Here is a 25,039-nt window from a genome sequence, read left to right on the forward strand (position 1 = left end):
AAACAAAACAAAACAAACAAAAAAAAAGGGCAGTTCCTGTGTGGTAACCTCCAATGATTTCTACACAAGGGTATAAAGGGCATATAAAAGTGTAGGCAAAGGGTCTGTTTGCGTTTATGCAGAAGATCAAAGCCTAATTGGGCTACCCCGAAAATGAACTAAGATATGATATGAAAGAGAACTTCCAACATCTGCACTCTCTGGAAGACTCATGCCAGAAGATGATCATCAAAAAACCCCAACAAAGATCCACGCACTGCTACAGCTGTAGATGCACTCATCCCACCAGCTCCTGGACTTGCCATGGGAATGAAGGAGATATCTAAGCTGGCCTGTGCATACAATAAAACAACAACTTTGACTGGATCTATACTGTTGGAACTCAACCAAGAATTAGGAGAAGTGCAAATTGTAGCACTCCAAAATCTTACAACTACAAACTATTTACTGTTAAAAGAACATAAGGGATGTGAACATTCCCCAGGAATGGGTTGTTTTAATTTGTCTGATTTCTCTCAGACTGTTCAAGTTCAGTTGGACAATATCCACCATATCATAGATAAGTTTTCACAAATGCCTAAGGTGCCTAGCTGGTTTTCTTGGTTTCACTGGAGATGGCTGGTAATTACAGATATGCTTTGGTTATGTAACTATACTCCTATTATGTTAATGTGTGTGCGCAATTTAAGTAGTAGCTTAAAACCTATACATGCTGAAGTTACTCTACAAGAAGATATGTCAAAGAAATAATCAATCTTCCCATGTTTTCTTCCACCTGCTACTTCTATAGCTTTTCTTCTTCCTTCCTAATTACAACCCTTAAATAGAATTCGTGCCTCATATCAAATTTACCGAGTATCATAATTCTTCCAAGTGGTAAAGATACCTCAAGACAAATGCTGGGCATAGAAGCTACAGGGCATAAATATGCAAAGAAATAAAAAGCTAACCATTTCAAACAATAAGGCTTCTCTCTCACTTACCAACTTTACATCTCCCTGTATGGCCCCGGAAGATGACTGGTTAGCCAGAGACGGGTAAGATTCCTCAAGGGAGGAACAACCTAAGACAGGCACAGTCGCAGGGGGGTCATCAGGTGAGAAATTGGGGATCAACAGAGGTGATGCTTAGAACCTCACCCCCCCGTTCTGAGAGAAAGCTTCTGCATACGTGGATGTTTTATTGCCCTTGTCTAGCTTGGATTAACACATAGTCTACAGGCACACACCTGATCATCTACATTTGCTCTCTTACAACACTAAACTATGTTTTCTACCTTTATCTTGTATCTACCTACCACTCCAGCATTTTATTAAAAATAATAATAGTAAAGAGAGAAATGTGGTATCCACATATAAATCAAGTATAAAAACCAAATGAGTATTCATATTTGAACTGACTGTTTATAGTTCATAATGCATGAGCAAAACCGAAAGTTTCTGTGATGACTGCCCTTGTACTGTTCACTATGTAACTTATTCACTATGTAAGAATTTGTTCTCCATGTAAGAACTTGTTTGTTATGCCTCAGAAGATTGGAGACTGACGAAAATTAGGCTTGGGGTGGATTAATGATTGTGCATTGAGCATTGACTCCCCTATACAGAATTTTATTGTCGTTAACAACCATTTGATCAATAAATATGAGAGATGCCCTCACAACAAAAAAAAAAAGGACAGACTTCCAATGGTAAAATAAATAAGTAACCGGGATGTAATGTATAGCATAAGGAATATAGTCAAGATATTGTAACAGCTTGGTAGGGTGATAGCTGGAATCTAGAATTATGTATATAAATGTTTTATCACTGTGTTGTACACTTGAAACTAATGTAATGTAATACTGTGTGTCAACTACCCTTCAATAAAAAAAATTATCTAAAAAAAAACCAAAAAAAACCAAAAAAAAACATATCATTGGATGAAAAAAGCAAATTTTAGAGTGCTTTATTCTTATGATACCAATTACATTAAAAATAGACACACAAAAATCCAATAGTATATGTTTATATGAATATACATATATACACACATATATACACACACACACATAAATATGTGTGATCATATGTTTTCATCTGTGTGTGTAACAGCATAAAAAATAGTGGAATAATATATACCAAACTCACAATGGCAGATTCCTCAGCTGGGTTTGCAAGGGGGCATATCAAATAAAGAGGCAAATGGGAGTGAGAGAGTTAGTTCACATGGGTTTTTTTGTAAGGAGCATTAGCCATGTACTCCTCTTGAATTGAATCATAATAGGGAGACAATACAAAGGATCAGCTTGATCAATCAGACAAAAGTGAATCAAAGATCTGATGCAATTGCAAGCTCCATTAATAATTTCAAAGATACAAACAATTAAGAGGCACAGACAGAGTACGCAGAGGTCTTGGGCATCCTGGGTAGATCCCTGGTCACACCTTCCCATATCAGACGCATGCTCTCTGGCACAGGATAACAGCATGATCTCCAGGCAAGATTTCGCTGGATTCCCTCACACAGTAGGAAGCATGTGACTTTGAATAGTCTCCATTTTATACCCCCAGAAAATGGTAGAACTTACGTGACATTCACCAGAGGCCAAAGATCCCAGGTTACTTATAAGTGATCTCTTTGGCTGGAGACATCCTGCTAAGAGCCTTATACACACCTTATGAAATAAGGAAAGCATGCTTATATGAATATGTATATACACACAGCCTTCAGGGAATCCCTAACCGAAGGGGGGAGACAGAGTCCCCGTGGGCATGCACCTCCCCATCTGATGGAGGGCAGTGTAGCTGTCACGGAGCCACCTAGACGGGAGCAGCAAAACACATGGCTTAGCTCGCTACTTTCGGAATCCCTACAGAGCAACAAGTTCTGGAAATTAATACAAAGCAGTAGATGTCAGCCTGGTGGAATGGGGTGGGAGGGACGGCAGCACCAGATTCTGGAAGGGTTTTCGCAAACTACACAGTCCCAAAGACTCACTACTTGCTGGCACCGAGAAGCTGTAGAGTGCCCCATTCTCCCAGGTGTGCCAGGACAGAAAGGCTTTTGGGAACCACTGATCCATATCAAGTCTGTAGTTGCCGAGCTGAGAGAGGTGGATTTCCAGCCTGAAGATGCCAAATGAAGATCAGAGGAAGAGAGTATGTGGGACAGAGAAGGTAAAACAATCCTTGTTGACTGGGGGTTTTCTAAGAACAGGTCTGGGAGGATCTGGGGCAGGGCCCATGGTTAGCTGCTGAGTGGTGGCGTCCAGCCTCCTGGCCTGAAAGCCAGCCCGTCCCTCTCAGCCAATATTTTTTAGGGATGCAATGCCTGGGCTGTGATAGATAGCTTGGCTTACACCCGTATGGCCAGGCCAAGACCCAGGTCTGTGTCCTATCCATCCTACAAGCTCCAGATCTGTCTTATCCCAGCAAGAAGCCATGTGCATAGGAGCAGGGTGGTCAGCAGATGGGGTTTCTGCATCTGAGTGTAATTTATCCAGGGTGTAATCACAGCTGGTGTGTGACAGGGTCCCTAAGACTGGATGGGAAAATGTGAAGATCTTGAGCACTTGGACAGTTGGTATGAGGAGAAAGACACCATTAGCTCTAGGTCAGATCTTCCTTCCTGAGCTCGGGGGACTGAATAGTAGAAAACTTTCCTGGAGCTGGGGCCTCTGGCACACCGCTGAATCAGGTGCCAGCATGTCAGCCGTTGAGCATTTGGTGCCTCGATGACTTGACCTAGCCCACCGTCCACTGTGAGCTTGGGCATTTTGGGTGACAGAAGCATGTAAGGCAAATTCTTGCCCACTTGCCCCCATCAAAGGACACATAACCCTTGATATATTTATCCAGACAGATAGAGAGAGATATAGTGGTGAGCTGGAGCTGACTTTTGATGGCATGGGAGAGCCCATTGTTGAATTTCTAGGAATTTTGCAAGCCATTTATTAAACAGCCATTAATAAAAATTAAATTATACTTTAAAAAATAAACTTTAAATAAACCCTTAAAATGAAATATAATGTAATGAAAAGAGAGCTAATAAACACTCAAAACCATCACTTTCTAATTACCTGACTACATTACCATTATCCCCGCTCTTAGATTACTCACATCTGCTATATCTGCATGGTGGAGAGATACACTGAAGGTGTATCTTTTCCCAACTCCCCATCCAGTGATGTCAAGTTGGTAGCTTGAAACCAGCCACAGGGTGATTATTAAACCGTGGAAACTGGCAGACACTGCAAGCCACTTTCAAAAGCCTCAAAAGCTGTTTGTTAAACATTTACCACCACTGTTCCTACCTCTCCACCCATGTACATAAACACACCCATATGCGCACACAGATACCCACTCCACTTTTAAACACACAAATGGTCCTATACTGTACAAATTTCCTGTACTGTGTTTTTCTGACTTAATGAATAACAGAGCTCTTTCCCCATCAGTGTGTCAAGATCTGCTCCATTCTTTTCACACCTAAAGCTTTGTTCTCAGAAATTCTCTTCCCTCAGAAAGTGAGCCACACCCGGAACTCTGCCCAGAGTCACTCATCATTTTGTGCCCCAATATTCAGTCATTTGTTGACTGCCAGGCCTAAACTGAGCCAAATGGGACAAAGAGAGCAATAAAGTTCCATTTCTGGAATGGGGAGAACCAAGACTAAAACGCGAACAAGTAGAATCCTACGTCATCCGTTCAGGGAACAGGTAAGGCCTGCTCTGAATGTCACCTTTTTCTTGAACATTCCTCCTGGACTTAGAGCTGCAAGCTGCTCTCCCTCCTAAAATCTACCACATCACTCCCTCTGACTGCTAGTGTAATGTTAAGCTTTGGACTGAACTCTTGAATTACACACAATTTGCTGAACCCATTCTACAAGCCACAGTCTGCCCATACTCGCTCAGCACCAAGTTCAGCGCTCCCTAGGATGATGGCAGCTCTTGGGGACTGTGAGGTGGAGAATGGACATGACCCCAGGAGAGGGTGTGCTGACGGGAGCCTCTCTCTCACACTGGAAGTTCACTGACAACAGATCTAGATCAAATTTATCTTTGTACCTAACTCAGCCCCTTGCTCAAAGCAGGCATCGGTGTGTTTTATCAGCTAATTGAGAAAGATCTGAGGCCCTGGCAAAGCTTCCCCCTGCCTCGCTACATCCTTCTTGGCATGAGACCCAGTTCACATCAGTTATGGTGTGTGCGCTGCTTGACTCTGTTCATACCTGTGTGACCAGGTATAATCCTGAGAGAGCTGGGTGTTTCCACAAGCAGCGGCGGGTAGATGAGAAGAATGGCCTCCTTGGCCTTCCTTGTCTGGAATTAGTTCCTTCTTATATTTCCTCCTCCAAGCTTCCTCCAGGCCAGTACCTCCTCCCAGGAGGCACCCAGCTCAGGTCCTCTTGTCACCCCCTGGGCCCCCATCACATCTCTCCAACCTCCTTAAAGCTTCTCCCCTGTCCTCCCCCCGCCCTGCACCCTGCACTTCCTGAAGTTTGCACCCCTGCTGGAAACAGCCCTCTTTTCTTTCCCTCAGGGGCCCTATCCTGCCCAGGACAGACACGGAAGCCCTCTTCCCATAGCAAGTGGCAAAGAGAGACCGGGAGTCAAACTGTGGGGTCGGCCCTGGCAGTAGTGTCACAGGAGCGCAAAGCCAGGGCACAGGTTCTGCTTGGTGTGGAGCTGGTCCCACCAGATATTCATATGCTTTTCTTACCTCCTCTACTACCCCATAATCTCATGGATGCTTAAAACCTAATACAGTTTTAAGCCCCTCTATGCATCAACTCATTAAATGTCACAACTATGTAACTCCTATTTTCCCTGTTTTACAGAGAAGAGTAAGCAGCTGGCCCAGGTCACCTAGCTGGACTCGGAGGGTGCAGGACTTCAGAGCAGTCAGCCAGCCTCCCTTGGCAGCACTGGTAACTACTGAGCCTGACGGCTGCTCACCCAGCATGGTGGGCCAGGGTCAAAGTGATGCCAGAATGCCCTGCATATTGCACCGCAGCTCTGTCTTTCTGTGCTCCCTCCTGTGGCAGCCCATCTCTCTTCCGGTGAGTCTCCCACTGGTATGTAGTTTGGGGGATAGCGGCTAATTCCCGAGATCCCACCTGGAGGGGCCCGAGTCACCCTTCCCCTCCCTTGATTCATGACTTAGGCCCAGTCATCTGAGCCCCATGGCAGGGACCCGGGGACTGCTCATCGCAGAGGCTCAGACAAGTGTTTCGGCCACAGAAGCACGTCCCTCCCACCCACTGCTCACGGGTCTCCCTGCCTTGCCTATACCTTCCCTCTGTGGATTCTCCCCAAAAAGCGAGGGTGACCTTTTAGAGAAGTATCTCAGATCATAACTTGCCACTTTTTAAAACAGTTCAATTCTTTGCATTACCCAGAAAGCCAAACGCACACTCCTCCTCCTGGCTTACAATGGCCATCATGAGCGGCCTCTCTCTGGGGTCGTATACCACCAGGCTTCCCCTGACTTACTAGGCTTCAAAAGCCATGGCCTGCTCTCTTGTCCTTCTGCCACCATGACGATCCCGCCCTAACCTTGGGCTTTGCACTGACTCTTCCTTCTGAGGCGCTGTTCTATGGGAGATGGGGGGACTCCTGCTTGGCATACAAACCAGAGTCCAAGAGCACTTTCTTTCAGCATCCTGTTAAATTTTATGCTGTCAGCTAGTATTATACCACAATATTTTAATTTGTATCTCCATATAGCACTTATAATGATTTAATATTTGGGTGATTTATGTATTTCTTGATGTATTATGTATTGCCTGTGCAGAACTATAAGGACATGAATAGAACACAACAATAACAGCAGGTGATATTTTTGCTTCATAGCGCTTCTATGACAGAACCTTTATGAGTTACTAGTTCCTTCTATGTTGACACAACGCACCTTACAATAAGCCTAAAGGAAATACTTATATTACAAAGTCAGTATGAAAATACTAAAGCACTCCAGCCTGTTCCAAAACCTAAGTCCTTAATTTTGATGCTATTGTTTTCTTTATTATAGCATGCCTTCCACTTAACTCATACATGATAGCCAAAAAAAAAAAAAAAGAAGATAAAATGGGGGCTGGGCCTGCAAGGCCTTTCATGCTTCCTTGGTTCTTCATTCCTTAGCCTTCATGTCTTGGTCATCCTAACACCTGTGGATTGGGGAGGTCTCAACATCCTTCCCACAAATTCTCTTTCAATATAAGCTAGCCAGGATCAATTCCTGATCTTCTCAACCATCAATCCTGTTCCATAACACCCCAAGTGTTTAATGTTTGGCCTTGCACATAGCAGAGGGACAGTATGTTCTCAACATTTAGGTGGTGCGACTTGGTGAGCCTACACAGTCACCTGCCACGGTAGCCCAGGTGTGTGAAGACTGTGTCACCAGCACCACACTGACGTGCCAAATGATATTCATTCCTTTGCTCTTTTTTTACTGTGAAATGTTTTAGACATGCCAAGTTTTAGAAATCCTCATTTAAGGACTCCTTCTTCAGTCCTTGGCTTACTCGTAATAGTCCCTCCCAGGGATGCCTGCAAGAGAGGGAGTCCTTCCTTTTCTCTCTGGACACACGCCTGTGGGACATAGACTGAGTTCTGCTTTACCTCAGGCCCCAAGAGCCCTCATGGTCTGCGTTACCTCCTCTGAAAGTGTTCAAACTCTGCCTGTCTTCTTGCTTTCACGGCAGGAAGCTCAGTCTGGCTATAGGCATTCTGAAAGTTATAGCTTTCCTTCCATTTGAGGGTGTCACACTTGCACTGGTTTTTCGGGAACAGCCTAAAACAAGAAGAGGACCATGAACACGGAGTGGGTGGATGGGCAGGTGGGTGAGAGGGACCCTGAGCTCCAATGCACTGGTTGCCCAGCCCGAGAATTTCCTTTCCCATTCTGGCCTGTCCTAGTTGGGGTGAGACCCTGGAACCCCAGCAGTGGTCCCTCCCAGAGACACTGGGAGAGGAGGGGATGGTTCAGGGAAAGAAGGTCCCTTTCTTGAATTAGCCTCCACACCAAACTTCCTTAAACTTGAGCCGCGTGAAAGTCAGTGGTATCTGAGCCCCACTGGGAGAGGAGACCAGCAGGATGGAAAGGCAGCGACCTTCCTGTAGCTTTGGTCAAATAAATTTTAAGGGACTTTGCTGGGTGCTATAGAGAAAAGAGACTGTGCCCTGCAGATCAAGCCCTTTCCTGCTCCCACCGGGTAGAATCACTGTAGCAAGCAGAACAGGTTCAGGAAGGTAGGGAGCTGGCTGTAAAATGGGCTCAACAGAACATAGCAAACCACAGGAGGAGCAAGGGAGGTATCCTACCAACGGGGAGTAACCTGACATCTCACCAGATTCCATCATAAGTAAAGAGGTTCCTGAGATGTTCCTCAGGGAGAAGCTTTGGCATCTGGACAGCCAGAGTGGGGCGAGCGGGCTCCGGTCTGAGGCTGCTGTACAGTACACGGAGGGACACATTTCTGAAGACGGACAAAACAATGCCAAGTCCTAAGATGAGGGCTGAGGTCTTGAGAAGCCACAGAAATCTAGAGCTGTTGGGACACAAAAGAGCAAATTCCATTCAAATCTTTTTCTTGATTACTTAATAAATGATTTGACTGTGTAGTATGAGGGGGGAATAGTAACTTGAGATATGTAAGTTAAACCTACATCATTTACTATTTACCAAAATTATTTTTTGATAAATAGAAGAGTAAAGAATTAGGTTGCAACCAGGAGACTCTGAAAAATCACAAGCAAAAGGGAAGGCAAAAATATCCCAAAGGGAAAAAAAGACTGCAAGGTTTGCAGTATTAATGTCAGTGTAGTTGCATTCAAGGCAAAAAAAAAAAGTAAGTATTAACTAAAACCCAAGAGCTGTCAGGTAAAGCAGAGGCTCTCTATTCCCTGTCCTGAAGGTGTGGGTCCAAGAGAAAAGGAAGAAAACCCCCCTATAATGATCAAATGCAGTATCCACAGAGCAGCCGTAGTGATCATGATCTTTAGCCACTGCCAGATAGGATTTAAGTACCCCTAGCAAAGAATGGCAGGATATGAAAGGAGAAGGATTACAGACCCAAAGATAGTCATATTTGAACATCTAACATCTCAGTCCTTAACAAATCAAGTCTCAAAAACACACAAAGCAGTAGAGCAACTCAATGGTTGAATTCACATTCTGTTAATAGCTTTTAGAACATTACAAAAACTGGCTGCATGTTTGGACATGAAGGAAACTGTAATAAAGTAGAAATAGTTCAGATCAGATACTCTGACAGGATAATCACAATGTATCCTACTAACAAGCCCCTTTTCCCTGAACAACATGGAAATGTTTATAAAGCTTTCCAAAGCAACTCTTGAATCAAGGACATCAGAACAAGAATATAAAGACAATCAAAGGCACTAGAGCTCTAGAATTGGGGTAAGAAGAATGCAAAGTGAGTCTGGGATTTCCCATGGTACCAGTAAGGAGGGGAGCTACCTAAGGGGACCACAGTCATGTCCAAAGAAAGAGGAGCCAGTTTAAAGGGTTTTGTAACCAGCCAGATTTGGGATGTTAAAGAATCAACAAGAACCATGGCTATAATCAACTATAACACATTGAATAAAGTATTTAAATAAATAAAATTTAATAGTTAGATATCTAATACTAAAATCAACTTTAAAATTAAAAACTAATTTTAATCATAAAATTCCTGAATGTCTTGTAATTTTTAAAAATACCTATTGGAAGTTGTTTTCCACTATTATTATTTTTTTTGAAATGTGATTATTTTTTCTTTTCTTTCCAATCTCTTTTCAAAAAAGAAAAAGTAATGGGTTTCTGGTAATGAAGTGAGTAGATGGCTAATACATTACAGGTTCCCCCTGCTATCTGAAAGCAGAGTAGTCCCATGAAATTTTGCATAAGCCAAAATGGCTTAAAGCAAAGAAGTAATTACCATTAGTTTACAAAGAAATTTTTTTAACATTCCAAGACCCAAAAAGTAATCTCTCTTAGACTTTCCTCATTCCTTAGGGCACACATGGCTAACAACAAACAAAACAGATTGAGATAAAGCACAGATGCTAGCAGACACAGCTCAGAGCGCTCACGGCTTGACACAGAGATGCTGAGTGTGGTTCCCGGGGAAGGAACTTGGCGGCACCGCTCTCGCTGCTTCTCTCTATCCTGGCTGGTTGCAAGACAAATGCTGAAGGCTATTTTCGTTCTTCACCTTTTTTCCTAAAAGTGGAAATCCTCTTCTAATTTCTTTCAGTTAGTAAAAGTGGGTACTAATGTAGTTCTTTTAGTGGTGTGGACATACACTTTCAAAAAGGTGTACATACTTTTTGAGTTGTGTAACCTAATAGTTGGATACTTGACTGTTTTATTATGTAATTGATAAAACAGTGATATATAATCATATTAGTTCAAACATGTATTTATGCTGTCTGGGAAGTGTGATTATAGTTCTCGGAGAGAAATAATTTGTCAAGTGTTCACCAGCTTGTAAAACCCTAGTGTTAGAGCTTAAATACCTAAAAAAATATTGAAATGAATTAAAAAATTTGTTAAAAAAGAAAATTGCTGACACTACTGGTGGGAATGTAAGCTAGTTTAACCATTGTGGAAAGCAATATAGAGGTTCCTCAAAAAACTCAAAATAGAAATACCATTTGACCCAGGGATTCCACTCCTAGGAATTTACCCAAAGAATGTAATTTCTCAGATTCAAAAAGACATATGCACCCCTATGTTTATTGCAGTACTATTTACAATAGCCAAGATATGGAAGCAACCTAAGTGTCCATCAGTAGATGAATGGAAAAAGAAGATGTGGTACATATACACAATGGAATACTATTCAGCCATAAGAAAGAAAAAAATCCTACCATTTACAACAACATGGATGGAGCTGGAGGACATTATGCTCAGTGAAATAAGTCAGGCAGAGAAAGACAAGTACCAAATGATTTCCCTTATTTGTGGAGTATAACAACAAAGCAAAACCGAAGGAACAAAACAGCAACAGACTCACAGACTCCAAGAAGGGACTAGCGGTTACCAAAGGGAGGGTGGGGAGGGAGGGAGAAGGCGATTGAGGGGTATTATGATTGGTACACGTGGTGTCGGGGGGTCACAGGGAAGACAGTGCAGCACAGAAAAGACAAATAGTGACTCTGTGGCATCTTACTACACTGATGGACAATGACTGCAATGGGGTATGGGGGGGACATGGTAATATGGGTGAATGTAGTAACCACATTGTTTTTTCATGTGAAACCTTCAAAAGAGTGTGCATCAATAATACCTTAATTGAAAAAAAAGAAAATTGCTGAATATATAGTATAAGCCCTGACAAAAACTACAACTTTATTAGATTGTCTACTACACTGCATGTATGTTTAAACTGTATAGTTATAGAAAAATATCTGAAATGACACACATCAAGTTGTTAATTACAGTCAATGCTAAGAATCAATATATTCTTATATCAACATAATCCTATATTCTTTTCTTTTTTGCAATAATTAAATATTAATTTTGCCATTGAACAAATAAAAAATTGGTAATTGAGAAAACAGCCAGTATATCAGAGAATACACTGGAATTCATAGAATAAATGGAGATAAGTTGTTGAATAGGATAACTCCACATTGTACAGATGAAATTCACCCTATATTAATCTGTGAATTCAATACAAAAATCACGTAAATGAATCTTCAACAGGAATTTTTTTGTCAAAGTGATTCTAATTGGAAGTAACGCATGAAAATAACAAGGAAATACTATAAGAGAAAAGGCTGTACTACTGAAGAAAAAAATTTATAGTTATTAAAGTCATGATACTGATTCAGGAAAAAGTAATAAGTGAATGGAATAAACCAAAGTCCAGAAATACTTAAGTATATATAAATATTTTATGTGGAATTTTCACTACTTTGTTATATACTTCTGTAACACCTGAATTTCCTGAAATGGCATTCAAAAAAGATAGGTAAATCTAAAACTAATCAAGTCATAGAAACACTGGCAAAAAGTAGCCTCTATTTCCTCTTAACTAAGTTCAACCATCTGATCAGGCCTCTCTCAGCCTGGAGTTCTGATTCACCAAGCCTGATTCCAGCTATTTAGCGATGCAGTCATTAATAGGATTTTTTTGGTAGATTACCAATAAAATATTCAACAACTGAATTTTTGTCAAATAACTACAAATGTCCTATAAGGTTAAAATTACACTGTTTATGTGCTTAAGTGGGAATTGGTTAAAATTATAATTGCATGGGTCTGCTATTCAGGTTGTACCATATTTAAGAAACTGTCAAGGAAGGGCCAAAATACAATTTATAAAGTCAGTGAGAAATAAGGAAATAAGCCAGGGGATGGCAACTTGTCCCTTCAAGCCAACTGAAGCTGTTTAATCCTGCCGAGCCATTCTCATATTTCAGAAAGAGAGCCTTGGAACCAGGCAGAACCTGGTGGGGCAGTCTGAGTCATAACCTGCAAAGTGGAGGCCCTCACCGTCCCCAGCCCCAACACAGGGGCTCTTGTTCCCTAGCAGAGGTGGTGCTGATGACAAGCTGGTCCTACAGACAGTGGGAATCAGTTGGCCAAGATTTTCCTATTGCCTAATAAAGTAATCTCAGGATTTCCGTGTGCTTTATTACACTAGACCCTTGAGGAATCATGACACTTGGACAGCATTAGAAACACCTACAAGGGGAAAGACTGAATTACTTAAATCTGCAACAGACTTTTCAAAGTGTCTGTACAGTGAAAAACAACACAGAAATAAAAGCAGTAATACTGAACTATTGAAATGGTTCCTAACAAATATGAAAGCAGAAGTTTAATCTTAATTCATTTACGAGAAAAACATCAAGACACCAATTAATAAATGGGCATAGATATGAAGAAAGGACTGACTCAAGAATATATTTAGTAAGAAAACTCATAGGAAAATATTTGTCCTCATTTGTAAATTAAAAACAACTTGAAGTAGCATTTTGGGCCTATTAAGTTAACAACCAAAGAGATCTGGTGAAAAAATGTGGATGAGAGCATACTGCTCTTGCATATTTTAGACAGGAATTTTGGTTGTGAGGATGCGAAACCCAGTAAAACGATATATATGATAACTATGAATTATTATATAGGTACATAATAACTATGGATTGTTTCACAATACTAAGAGTACAAATAATATCACCTCCTTTTATTTTCTTGAGCTGAGTTAAAATTGGCCACCCTCACTGTGACTGGTGGAAAGTCCGAAAACAGCCTCATAGAGCTTCTACCTCTTCTAACTGGCTCACCAAAGAGCCTTAGGGGCGAACGGACTTCTGCCTCCAGTAATAGTGGATGGGGCAATTCAGACCACCTTTTCCACTGATGACAACTAGAGAAGCCGGACCCCTGCAAAAAAATCTGTTTGAAGGGATCTGATGGCTACCAAGGTAATGAATTACTAGGTCAGAATTCTAGGAATAATGGAGGCTAAGGAATGAGGCTACCTTTCCCCTGCATGTGTTTGCTGATTCCTCCAGGGATGGCTGAGAGGCTGAGCATGCTTTTCTCAGTCTTTTGGTGTAAAGGAATAGATATTAGAGTTCAAGATCAACACAAGTGGAGGTGGCAGTGTGGGTTCCTGGTGAATCCCCTTTGCTTTAGTTGAAACTCCAATGGGCTTCCTCAGAAAAGGGGAAGCTGAATCACACAGGCACCCCCAGGCATGACCACTAGGCTTCCCATCATTTCTTGAAATTGAATTGAGGTAATTCCACATTGTTAGTGCTCCCAGTGCCTAGCAGAACCAAACCTAAATCGTCATTAGAGGAAACCTTGATCTCAGAGTATTTCCACAAACTTTTGTAAAGTCAGTATTTGGCACATGTGGATTTAACATTTTAAAAATGAGGCAAGTAAGGTCATTAAAAACACAGGCCTTCACGGGTAGGAAGGCAAGGCGGAAGCCTCCTCTCAAAAACACATAAAAGAAGAAAATACAGCAAATACCTGAAAATGACCTGAAGACTGCAGAACAGGCCACCTACACCTGGGGAAGAAGAGAGGACCACACAGAAAAGGGCCAGGAAGCATACAGATCCATCTAATACAAAGGAAGAAACACAGACACCCTGACAAAATGAGGAGGCAGAAGAATATGTTCCAAACAAAACTACTGGACAAGACATCAGAAAGAGGACAAAATGAAATAGAGATCACCAGTCTTCTTGATAAAGATTTCAAAGTAAAAGTCATGAACATGCCCACTGATTTGCAGAAAAATATTGAAGAACTCATGGAGGACTTCAACAAAGAGAAGAGCTGAAGAAGAGAGCCACTCGGAGCTGAAGAATATAGTAACAGAATGAAATACACAATGGAGGGATTGAAGAGTAGCTTACTGCAAGTAGAGGAGATAGTCGAGGAGACGGAAATTAGAGAACAGGAGCACAACAAGCTGAGGAACAGTAAGAAAAAAAGGATCTCTAGGCACGAAAGAACGACAAGAGAGTTGTGTGGCCAATCCAAACAAAACAATATTTGAATAGGAGTACCAGAAGGAGAAGAGAGAGACAAAGAGATAGAAAGTCTCTTTGAGGAAATAATTGTTGAAAACGTCCCCAATCTGGGGAATGAGATAGACACTCAAGTCATGGAAATACAGAGAGCCCCTAGCAAAAGAAACCCAGGAAGACAACACCAAGACATATAATAATTAAAATGCCAAAGTTCAATGATAAGAAAAGAGTATTGAAAGCAGCCAGAGAGATAAAAAAAGATTACTTGTAAAGGAAACCCCATCAGGCTATCAGCAGACTTCTCAGTAGAAACTTTACATGTCAGAAGGGAGTGGCATGAAATGCTTAATGTACTAAAACAGAAGGAATCCTATACCTGGCAAGATTATCATTTAAATTTAAAGCAGGATTTCCAGATAAACAGAAGTTGAAGGAATTCCCCAGGACTAAGCCAGCCTTACAGGATACATTAGAGAGAGGCTATAGATGGAAATGTTCCTAAAGATAAATAGCTTTCACCAGTGAAAATAAACCCACAGTAAGGGTAGTAGACCAATTAATTACCAAGCAGGTACAAAATTAAACCAAACCAAAAGAAGCAAAATCAACTATATACAGAATCAGGCAAGGGATACACAAAAAGGGCAGATTATGACATCTAATACATAAAGTGTGGAGGAGGAAAAAGAAGGGGAAAAAAGTACATTTAGATGGTGTTTGAAATAGAGTAACCAGCAACTTACTATGGATTGTTATAATAAGGAAGCTATCTTTGAACTTTTGGTAACCACAAAGCCGAAGCCTACATTAGATACACAAAAAAATTTAAAAAGACAAACCTATTCACAATACAATAGAAAACCATCAAATAACAAGAGAAGAGTGTAAGAGAGGAAGAAAGGAACAGAGAGGAGCTATAAATCAACCAGAAAACAATTAATAAACCAATCAAAAGACATAGGGTGGCAGAATGGATAAAGAAACAAGACCCATCTATATGCTGTCTACAAGAGACTGATTTCAGACCAAAGGCATACACAGACTAAAGTGGAGGGATGGAAAAAGATATTTCATGCAAATAATAGGGAGAAAAAAGCAGGAGCAGCAGTACTTATATCAGACAAAATAGATTTCAAAACAAAGAAAGTAACAAGAGACAAAGAAGGACATTACATAATGATAAAGGGGTCAGTCCAACAAGGGGATATAACCATTATAAATATCTGTGCACCCAACATGGAGCACCTAAATATCTAAAACAAATACTAACAGAATTAAAGGAGGAAATAGATTGCAACCTATTCATTTTAGGAGACTTTAACACACCACACACACCACTTCAATAGAATCAATAGACAGATTAACCAGACAGAAAATAAATAAGGAAACAGAGGCACTGAACAATGCATTAGATCAGATGGACTTAACAGATATCTACAGAACATTCCACCCAAAAGCAGCAGCACACACATTTTTCTCAAGTGTACATGGAACATTCTCCAGAATAGATCACATACTAGGCCACAAAATAAGCTTCAGTAGATTCAAAGAGATTGAAATTATATCAAGCAGCTTCTTAGACCACAATGATATGAAACTAAAAGTAAATTACACAAAGAAAATTAAAAAGCCTATGAACACATGAAGGCTAAACAACATGCTTCTAAATAATCAATGGATCAATAAACAAATTAAAACAGAAATCAAGCAATACATGGAGACAAATAAAAACAAAAACTCAATAGCCCAAAATCTGTGGGGCACTGTGAAGTCAGTTCTAAGAGGAAAGTACATAGCAATACAGGACTACCTCAAGAAACAAGAACAATCCCCTAAAAAGTAGTCTAAATTCACAATTAAAGAAACTAGAAAAAGAAGAACTAATGAATCCCAAAGTTACTAGAAGGAGAGATATAATAAAGATCAGAACAGAAATAAATAAAGTTGAGTAGAATAAAACAATAGAAAAAAATTAATGAAACCAAGAGCTGTTTCTTCGAGAAAATAAACAAAATAGATAAACCCTTAGCCAGACTTATTAAGAAAAAAAGAGTACACACATAAACAAAATCAGAAATGAAGAAGGAATAATCACAACAGATACCACAGAAATACAAAGAATTATTAGAGAATACTATGAAAAATTATATGCCGGGGGGGGCGGAAGATGGCGGCGTGAGTAGAGCAGCGGAAATCTCCTCCCAAAACAACATATATCTATGAAAATATAACAAAGACAACCCTTCCTAGAATAAAGACCAGAGGACACAGGACAATATCCAGACCACATCCGCACCTGAGAGAACCCAGCGCCTCGCGAAGGGGGTAAGATACAAGCCCCGGCCCCGCGGGAGCCGAGCGCCCCTCCCCCCAGCTCCCGGCGGGAGAAGAGCAGGCAGAGCGGGAGGGAGACGGAGCCCAGGGCTGCCGAACACCCAGCCCCCGCCATCCGGGCCAGAGTGCAGGGCCCTCGATACTGGGAAAACAGGGCAGCAAGAACAGTGAGCAGGCACTGGAGGCTGGGCGACAGAGGACATAAGAAAAGTGCGCGACCATTTTTTTTTTTTTGCTTTTTTGCTGTTTTGTTTTGGCGAGCGCTTTTTGGAAGTCTTAAAGGGATAGGGACCCCAATACTAGGGAAAGAGGGCAGAGAGACCGGTGAGCAGAGGCCTGAGGCTGGCACCGGAGAATAAAGAAAAACGAACGACCACCTTTTTTTTTTTTAATTAAAAACTTTTTTTTCTTTTTTTAATTTAAAAGTTTTTTTCTTTTTTTTTTTTTGGTGGTCGTTGTTTTGTTTTGGCGGGTGCTTTTGGGAAGACTTAAAGGGGCAGGGCGGGTCACTTAATCCAGAGGTAGGGAATCCGGGGATCTCTGGGCACCCTAACCCCTGGGCTGCAGGGAGCAGGGAGGCCCCTTACGGAGATAAATAGCCTCCCAGCAGCTCCTGCTCCAACGCGACTCCACCATTTTGGAGGAGCTGCCCGAGCCAGGCCACGCCCACAGCAACAGCGGAGATTAACTCCATAGCAACTGGGCAGGAAGCAGAAACCCTGTCTGCGTGCAGCTGCGCAGCAGAAGCCACTAGAGGTCGCTGTTCTCCCAGGAGAGGAGGGCCACAAACCAACAAGAAAGGAAGTCCTTCCAGCCATCACTCGTCCCAGTTCTGCAGACTATTCCTATCACCATGAAAAGGCAAAGCTACAGGCAGACAAAGATCACAGAGACAACACCAGAGAAGGAGACAGACCTAACCAGTCTTCCTGAAAAAGAATTCAAAATAAGAATCATAAACATGCTGACAGAGATGCAGAGAAATACGCAAGAGAAATGGGATGAAGTCCGGAGGGAGATCACAGATGCCAGAAAGGAGATCACAGAAATGAAACAAACTCTGGAAGGGTTTATAAGCAGAATGGATAGAATGCCAGAGGCCATTGATGGAATTGAAATCAGAGAACAGGAACGCATAGAAGCTGACATAGAGAGAGACAAAAGGATCTCCAGGAATGAAACAATATTAAGAGAACTGTGTGACCAATCTAAAAGGAACAATATCCGTATTATAGGGGTCCCAGAAGAAGAGAGAGGAAAAGAGATGGAAAGTATCTTAGAAGAAATAATTGCTGAAAACTTCCCCACACTGGGGGAGGAAGTAATCGAACAGACCTCGGAAATACACAGAACCCCCAACAGAAAGGATCCAAGGAGGACAACACCAAGACACATAATAATTAAAATGGCAAAGATCAAGGACAAGGAAAGAGTGTTAAAGGCAGCTAGAGAGAAAAAGGTCACCTATAAAGGGAAACCCATCAGGCTAACGTCAGATTTCTCAGCAGAAACCCTACAGGCCAGAAGAGAATGGCATGATATATTTAATACAATGAAACAGAAGGGCCTTGAACCAAGGATACTGTATCCAGCACGACTATCATTCAAATATGATGGTGGGATTAAACAATTCCCAGACAAACAAAAGCTGAGGGAATTTGCTTTCCACAAACCACCTCTACAGAACATCTTACAGGGACTGCTCTAGATGGGAGCACTCCTAGAAAGAGCACAGCACAAAACACCCAACATATGAAGAATCGAGGAGGAGGAACAAGAAGGGAGAGAAGAAAAGAATCTCTAGACAGTGTATATAACAGCTCAATAAGTGAGCTAAGTTAGGCAGTAAGATACTAAAGAGGCTAACCTTGAACCTTTGGTAACCACGAATTTAAAGCCTGCAATGGCAATAAGTACATATCTTTCAATAGTCACCCTAAATGTTAATGGGTTGAATGCACCAATCAAAAGACACAGAGTAACAGAATGGATAAAAAAGCAAGACCCATCTATATGCTGCTTACAAGAAACTCACCTCAAACCCAAAGACATGTACAGACTAAAAGTCTAGGGATGGAAAAACATATTTCAAGCAAACAACAGTGAGAAGAAAGCAGGGGTTGCAGTACTAATATCAGACAAAATAGACTTCAAAACAAAGAAAGTAACAAGAGATAAAGAAGGACACTACATAATGATAAAGGGCTCAGTCAAACAAGAGGATATAACCATTCTAAATATATATGCACCCAACACAGGAGCACCAGCATATGTGAAACAAATACTAACAGAACTAAAGGGGGATATAGACTGCAATGCATTCATTCTAGGAGACTTCAACACACCACTCACCCCAAAGGATAGATCCACTGGGCAGAAAATAAGTAAGGACACAGAGGCACTGAACAACACACTAGAACAGATGGACCTAATAGACATCTACAGAACTCTACATCCAAAAGCAACAGGATATACATTCTTCTCAAGTGCACATGGAACATTCTCCAGAATAGACCACATACTAGGCCACAAAAAGAGCCTCAGAAAATTCCAAAAGATTGAAATCCTACCAACCAACTTTTCAGACCACAAAGGCATAAAACTAGAAATAAACTGTACAAAGAAAGCAAAGAGGCTCACAAACACATGGAGGCTTAACAACACGCTCCTAAATAATCAATGGATCAATGACCAAATCAAAATGGAGATCCAGCAATATATGGAAACAAATGACAACAACAACACTAAGCCCCAACTTCTGTGGGACACAGCAAAAGCAGTCTTAAGAGGAAAGTACATAGCAATCCAAGCATATTTAAAAAAGGAAGAGCAATCCCAAATGAATGGTCTAATGTCACAATTATCGAAATTGGAAAAAGAAGAACAGATGAGGCCTAAGGTCAGCAGAAGGAGGGACATAATAAAGATCAGAGAAGAAATAAATAAAATTGAGAAGAATAAGACAATAGCAAAAATCAATGAAACCAAGAGCTGGTTCTTCGAGAAAATAAACAAAATAGATAAGCCTCTAGCCAGAATTATTAAGAAGAAAAGAGAGTCAACACAAATCAACAGTACCAGAAATGAGAAAGGAAAAATCACGACGGACCCCACAGAAATACAAAGAATTATTAGAGAATACTATGAAAACCTATATGCTAACAAGCTGGGAAACCTAGGAGAAATGGACAACTTCCTAGAAAAATACAACCTTCCAAGATTGACCCAGGAAGAAACAGAAAATCTAAACAGACCAATTACCAGCAACGAAATTGAAGCGGTAATCAAAAAACTACCAAAGAACAAAACCTCCGGGCCAGATGGATTTACCTCGGAATTTTATCAGACATACAGGGAAGACATAATACCCATTCTCCTTAAAGTTTTCCAAAAAATAGAGGAGGAGGGGATACTCCCAAACTCATTCTATGAAGCTAACATCACCCTAATACCAAAACCAGGCAAAGACCCCACCAAAAAAGAAAACTACAGACCAATATCCCTGATGAACGTAGATGCAAAAATACTCAACAAAATATTAGCAAACCGAATTAAAAAATACATCAAAAGGATCATACACCATGACCAAGTGGGATTCATCCCAGGGATGCAAGGATGGTACAACATTCGAAAGTCCATCAACATCATCCACCACATCAACAAAAAGAAAGACAAAAACCACATGATCATCTCCATAGATGCTGAGAAAGCATTTGACAAAGTTCAACATCCATTCATGTTAAAAACTCTCAGCAAAATGGGAATAGAGGGCAAGTACCTCAACATAATAAAGGCCATCTATGATAAACCCACAGCCAACATTATATTGAACAGCGAGAAGCTGAAAGCATTTCCTCTGAGATCGGGAACTAGACAGGGATGCCCACTCTCTCCACTGTTATTTAACATAGTACTGGAGGTCCTAGCCACGGCAATCAGACAAAATAAAGAAATACAAGGAATCCAGATTGGTAAAGAAGAAGTTAAACTGTCACTATTTGCAGATGACATGATACTGTACATAAAAAACCCTAAAGACTCCACCCCAAAACTACTAGGACTGATATCGGAATACAGCAAAGTTGCAGGATACAAAATTAACACACAGAAATCTGTGGCTTTCCTATATACTAACAATGAACCAACAGAAAGAGAAATCAGGAAAACAACTCCATTCACAATTGCACCAAAAAAAATAAAATACCTAGGAATAAACCTAACCAAAGAAGTGAAAGACTTATACTCTGAAAACTACAAGTCACTCTTAAGAGAAATTAAAGGGGATACTAACAGATGGAAACTCATCCCATGCTCGTGGCTAGGAAGAATTAATATCGTCAAAATGGCCATCCTGCCCAAAGCAATATACAGATTTGATGCAATCCCTATGAAACTACCAGCAACATTCTTCAATGAACTGGAACAAATAATTCAAAAATTCATATGGAAACACCAAAGACCCCGAATAGCCAAAGCAATCCTGAGAAAGAAGAATAAAGTAGGGGGGATCTCACTCCCCAACTTCAAGCTCTACTATAAAGCCATAGTAATCAAGACAATTTGGTACTGGCACAAGAGCAGAGCCACAGACCAATGGAACAGACTAGAGAATCCAGACATTAACCCAGACATATATGGTCAATTAATATTTGATAAAGGAGCCATGGACATACAATGGGGAAATGACAGTCTCTTCAACAGATGGTGCTGGCAAAACTGGACAGCTACATGTAGGAGAATGAAACTGGACCATTGTCTAACCCCATATACAAAAGTAAACTCAAAATGGATCAAAGACTTGAATGTAAGCCATGAAACCATTAAACTCATGGAAGAAAACATAGGCAAAAACCTCTTAGACATAAACATGAGTGACCTCTTCTTGAACATATCTCCCTGGGCAAGGAAAACAACAGCAAAAATGAGTAAGTGGGACTATATTAAGCTGAAAAGCTTCTGTACAGAAAAAGACACCATCAATAGAACAAAAAGGATCCCTACAGTATGGGAGAATATATTTGAAAATGACACATCCGATAAAGGCTTGACATCCAGAATATATAAAGAGCTCACACGCCTCAACAAACAAAAAACAAATAACCCAATTAAAAAATGGGCAGAGGAACTGAACAGACAGTTCTCCAAAAAAGAAATACAGATGGCCAACAGACACATGAAAAGATGCTCCACATCGCTAATTATCAGAGAAATGCAAATTAAAACTACAATGAGGTATCACCTCACACCAGTAAGGATGGCTGCCATCCAAAAGACAAACAACAACAAATGTTGGCGAGGCTGTGGAGAAAGGGGAACCCTCCTACACTGCTGGTGGGAATGTAAGTTAGTTCAACCATTGTGGAAAGCAGTATGGAGGCACATCCAAATGCTCAAAACAGACTTACCATTTGACCCAGGAATTGCACTCCTAGGAATTTACCCTCAGAATGCAGCAATCAAGTATGAGAAAGACAGATGCACCCCTATGTTTATCGCAGCACTATTTACAATAGCCAAGAATTGGAAGCAACCTAAATGTCCATCGATAGATGAATGGATAAAGAAGATGTGGTACATATACACAATGGAATACTACTCAGCCATAAGAAAAGGGCAAATCCAATCATTTGCAGCAACATGGATGGAGCTGGAGGGTATTATGCTCAGTGAAACAAGCCAAGCGGAGAAAGAGAAATACCAAATGATTTCACTTATCTGTGGAATATAAGAACAAAGGAAAAACTGAAGGAACAAAACAGCACCAGAATCACAGAACTCAAGAATGGACTAACAGGTACCAAAGGGGAAGGGACTGGGGAGGATGGGTGGGTAGGGAGGGATAAGGGGGGGAGAAGTAGGGGGGTATTAAGATTAACATGCATGGGGCGGTAGGAGAAAAGGGAGGGCTGTACAACACAGAGAAGGCAAGTAGTGATTATACAACATTTTGCTATGCTGATGGACAGTGACTGTAAAGGGGTTTATAGGGGAGACCTGGTATAGGGGAGAGCCTAGTAAACATAATATTCGTCATGTAAGTGTAGATTAGTGATACAAAAAAAAAAAAGGGGCAGTTCCTGTGTGGTAACCTCCAATGAGTTCTACACAAGGGTATAAAGGGCATATAAAAGTGTAGGCAAAGGGTCTGTTTGCGTTTATACAGAAGATCAAAGCCTAATTGGGCTACCCCGAAAATGAACTAAGATACGATATGAAAGAGAACTTCCAACATCAGCACTCTCTGGAAGACTCATGCCAGAAGATGATCATCAAAAAACCCCAACAACGATCCACGCACTGCTACAGCTGTAGATGCACTCATCCCACCAGCTCCTGGACTTGCCATGGGAATGAAGGAGATATCTAAGCTGGCCTGTGCATACAGTAAAACAACAACTTTGACTGGATCTATACTGTTGGAACTCAACCAAGAATTAGGAGAAGTGCAAATTGTAGCGCTCCAAAATCTTACAACTACAGACTATTTACTGTTAAAAGAACATAAGGGATGTGAACATTCCCCAGGAATGGGTTGTTTTAATTTGTCTGATTTCTCTCAGACTGTTCAAGTTCAGTTGGACAATATCCACCATATCATAGATAAGTTTTCACAAATGCCTAAGGTGCCTAACTGGTTTTCTTGGTTTCACTGGAGATGGCTGGTAATTACAGATATGCTTTGGTTATGTAACTATACTCCTATTATGTTAATGTGTGTGCGCAATTTAAGTAGTAGCTTAAAACCTATATATGCTGAAGTTACTCTACAAGAAGATATGTCAAAGAAATAATCAATCTTCCCATGTTTTCTTCCGCCTGCTACTTCTATAGCTTTTCTTCTTCCTTCCTAATTACAGCCCTTAAATAGAATCTGTGCCTCATATCAAATTTACTGAGTATCATAATTCTTCCAAGTGGTAAAGACACCTCAAGACAATTGCTGGGCATAGAAGCCACAGGGCATAAATATGCAAAGAAGTAAAAAGCTAACCTTTTCAAACAGTAAGGCTTCTCTCTCACTTACCAACTTTACATTTCCCTGTATGGCCCCGGAAGATGACTGGTTAGCCAGAGACGGGTAAGATTCCTCAAGGGAGGAACAACCTAAGACAGGCACAGTCGCAGGGGGGCCATCAGGTGAGAAATTGGGGATCAACAGAGGTGAGGCTTAGAACCTCACCCCCCCTGTTCTGAGAGAAATCTTCTGCATACGTGGATGTTTTATTGCCCTGGTCTAGCTTGGATTAACACATAGTCTACAGGCACACACCTGATCATCTACATTTGCTCTCTTACAACACTAAACTCTGTTTTCTACCTTTATCTTGTATCTACCTACCACTTCAGCATTTTATTAAAAATAATAATAATAAAGAGAGAAATGTGGTATCCACATATAAATCAAGTATAAGAATCAAATGAGTATTCATATTTGAACTGACTGTTTATAGTTCATAATGCATGAGCAAAACCGAAAGTTTCTGTGATGACTGCCCTTGTACTGTTCACTATGTAACTTATTCATTATGTAAGAATTTGTTCTACATGTAAGAACTTGTTTGTTATGCCTCAGAAGATTGGAGACTGACGAAAATTAGGCTTGGGGTGTATTAATGATTGTGCATTGAGCATTGACTCCCCTATACAGAATTTTATTGTCGTTAACAACCATTTGATCGATAAATATGAGAGATGCCCTCACAAAAAAAAAAAAAAATGTAAAAAAAAAAAATTATATGCCAATAAATTGGACAACCTAGAATGGACAACTTCCTAGAGAAATACAACCTTCCAAGATGACCCCAGAAGAAACAGAAAATCTGAACAGATCAATTACCAGCACTGAAATTGAATTGGTAACCAAAAAAACTCCCAAAAAACAAAACTCCAGGACCAGATGGCTTCACAGATGAATTCTATGAAACATTTAAAGAGCTAATACCCATTCTTCTCAAAGTATTCCAAAAAGTAGAAGAGGAGGGAACACTTCCAAACTCATTCCAAAACCAGACAAAGACACCACCTAAAAAGAAAATTATAGACCAATATTCCTGATGAACATAGATGCAAAAATACTCAATAAAATATTAGCAAACTGAATCCCAAAAGATCATCCATCATGACCAAGTGGGATTTATTCCAGGGATGCAAGGATAATACAACATTTGTAAATCAATCAATATCATACACCACATTAACAAAAAGGAT

General features: G+C 40.7%; 1 protein-coding gene across 1 annotated transcript in view; it reads right to left on the reverse strand.

The window, feature by feature from the left end:
• The window catches only part of B4GALNT2 (beta-1,4-N-acetyl-galactosaminyltransferase 2), a 58,351-nt gene that overhangs the window by 22,334 nt on the left and 10,978 nt on the right, over positions 1–25,039 (reverse strand). Inside the window, exons 2-3 of the mRNA XM_036879839.2 lie at positions 8,338–8,538; positions 7,644–7,781 (exon numbers count right to left, since the gene is read on the reverse strand). Of these exons, the coding sequence (XP_036735734.2) occupies positions 7,644–7,781; positions 8,338–8,538 (339 nt within the window). The remainder of the gene's footprint in view (positions 1–7,643; positions 7,782–8,337; positions 8,539–25,039) is intronic.

Source organism: Manis pentadactyla, chromosome 4 (genome assembly GCF_030020395.1).
Source record: "Manis pentadactyla isolate mManPen7 chromosome 4, mManPen7.hap1, whole genome shotgun sequence".
Taxonomy (NCBI): Eukaryota; Metazoa; Chordata; class Mammalia; order Pholidota; family Manidae; genus Manis; species Manis pentadactyla.